General features: G+C 39.9%; 1 protein-coding gene across 1 annotated transcript; it reads right to left on the bottom strand.

The window, feature by feature from the left end:
• Nucleotides 1-1,459: 1,459 nt before the first annotated feature.
• LOC109913273 (C-C chemokine receptor type 4-like) lies at nucleotides 1,460-1,980 on the bottom strand (the record flags this gene model as incomplete). Its single annotated transcript, XM_020512761.2, has 1 exon — nucleotides 1,460-1,980. A coding segment is annotated over one exon (471 nt), but the record flags the coding sequence as incomplete, so codon positions are not given.
• Between the last annotated feature and the right edge of the window lie 11 nt (nucleotides 1,981-1,991).

Below are 1,991 nucleotides of genomic sequence, written 5' to 3'. Positions count from 1 at the left end.
ATTTAAAATTTCAGAGGTCCGTTCAGAAGCCTCGTAGCACCACAGTAGAAGCTGGTCTTGAAAATTTTGGTCCGTGTGTTTAAGCTTTTATACCTTCTGCCCAATGCAAGAGATTATAACCAGGATGGTGAGGAGTCTTCGATTACGTTGTTTGCCTTTCTGAGGCAGCGAGAAGTATAGATGAAGTCAACAGATGAAAGATTGGCTTGTGTGATGGTCTGGGCAGTGTTCACAACTCTTTGTAGTTTCTTGTGGTCCGAAGCAGAGCAATTGCCATTTCAAGCCATAATGCACCTAGATAGAAAGGTGCATCTGTAAAGAAAAAATTAGCGAGAGTCTTTATGGACATGCCTAATTTCCTTTTTCTCTTGAGGAAGTAGAGATGTCGTTGTGCTTTCTTGACTATCACATCAAGATGGGTGGAGCAGAACAGATGGTTGGTGAACATCACTCCTCGGAACTTATCACTCTTAACCATCTCCACATCAGCACCATTGATGTGTGTAGGTGTGTGCCCTCCATCTTGCTTCCTGAAGTCAATGAACAGCTCTTTTGTTTTGCTGACATTGAGGGAAAGTTTGCTATCTTTACACCATTCCACCATACACCCTTATCTCTTTCCTGCTTTCTGTCTGGTCATTGTTTGACATTCGGCCTACAATGGCAGTGTCATTGGCAAACTTGTAGGTGGAGTTAAGATGAAATTTGACCACACAGTTGTGAGTGTACAAGGAGTATGATAAGGGGCTGGGGACATAGCCTCGCGGGGCCTCACAATCAGGGATGCGGTAATGAAAATCATGACTGTGTGCAACAACTTTAAGCAAAACATGCTTTCCCACAGGAATCAATGTTAAAGTCGGAGTTCGGTTCATGCAGAACATCTTTGCCCCAAAAAGCTGATACAATAGTTAAAATGCCATGCCATGTATGGGCAATACTGTGTATTTCTTGTTGAAACAACTGGCAAAACAATACGCACAAAGTTCCGATCATGAACGCAGTCGTCTTATTGCAGAGAAGTCTATAAAGAAATGTACAGTACAGGCTCCTCATCTATTTTACCTGCCCTGGTAAAGAACTACAGATCAAATTGCAGCAGATAACTTCTTTAAAAATTAAGTTCACAGCAACATCTCGACTAGTACAGGTACAAAAACAGAATTCTTCAATGAAAAAGTTTAAAATGAAGGTTACTTCATTGACTGAGCAGAGAACTATTCAGAAAAGTGATGATCTTAACTGCAGGACTCACATAACGGTGCTATCTTTAGCAGCACAGCCAGGGGGCATTGCTGATGATCTAATGAGATGAGAGGCACAAAAATACAAGACATGACAGGAAGTAAGGGATGTTAAAATGATAAATGACCCTTTTAATGAAAAAGATGTAGCCCAACAAAAAACAATTTTAAAGAGAAAATATTCAAAAGGGAAAGACTTAAATTAAGGACCGCCTGTAAATATGAAGGCAATCCCATATTGTAATATAACACCTGAAATTTTGAACTACAGAACTGTGGAGGAGTCGTGGTCCTTCGTGGATTGTGAACGATCAGAAGCAGGAAAATCACGAGAAGCCAAATGAGATGGATCACTGATTTTACATCTTAGTGATGGAGGCAAACAGCTGTAAAAAAGTCTGCGGAGATAGAATCGAAATCTTTCACCCAGAAATGCATAAATGATGGGGTTTAAGCAGCAGTGTACAAATGTGATGGTTTCAGTTACATGCTGGGCAATCAATAGCTGTACTAGTAACGCACAACCAGTTAAAACATTCTGTTCTCTCAATGACTCCAGCAACATCACAACATTGTACGGTGTCCAAAATACAAAAAACACAATGACAACAGTAAATATAACTTTTATAGCCCTGTGTTTCTTACAGCTTTTGTTTTTACGCAGGGTTTGAATTATTCTTGTGCAACAGAAAACTATGATAGCCAATGGAACAAAAAAACCGAACAGATTGGATTTGAAAAAGGTAA

Source organism: Rhincodon typus, unplaced genomic scaffold (genome assembly GCF_021869965.1).
Source record: "Rhincodon typus isolate 14 unplaced genomic scaffold, sRhiTyp1.1 hic_rhity00007611, whole genome shotgun sequence".
In the NCBI taxonomy this organism is placed as follows: domain Eukaryota; kingdom Metazoa; phylum Chordata; class Chondrichthyes; order Orectolobiformes; family Rhincodontidae; genus Rhincodon; species Rhincodon typus.
Note: the sequence above shows the minus strand (reverse complement) of the source record. Positions and strands in the feature narration are given on the sequence as shown.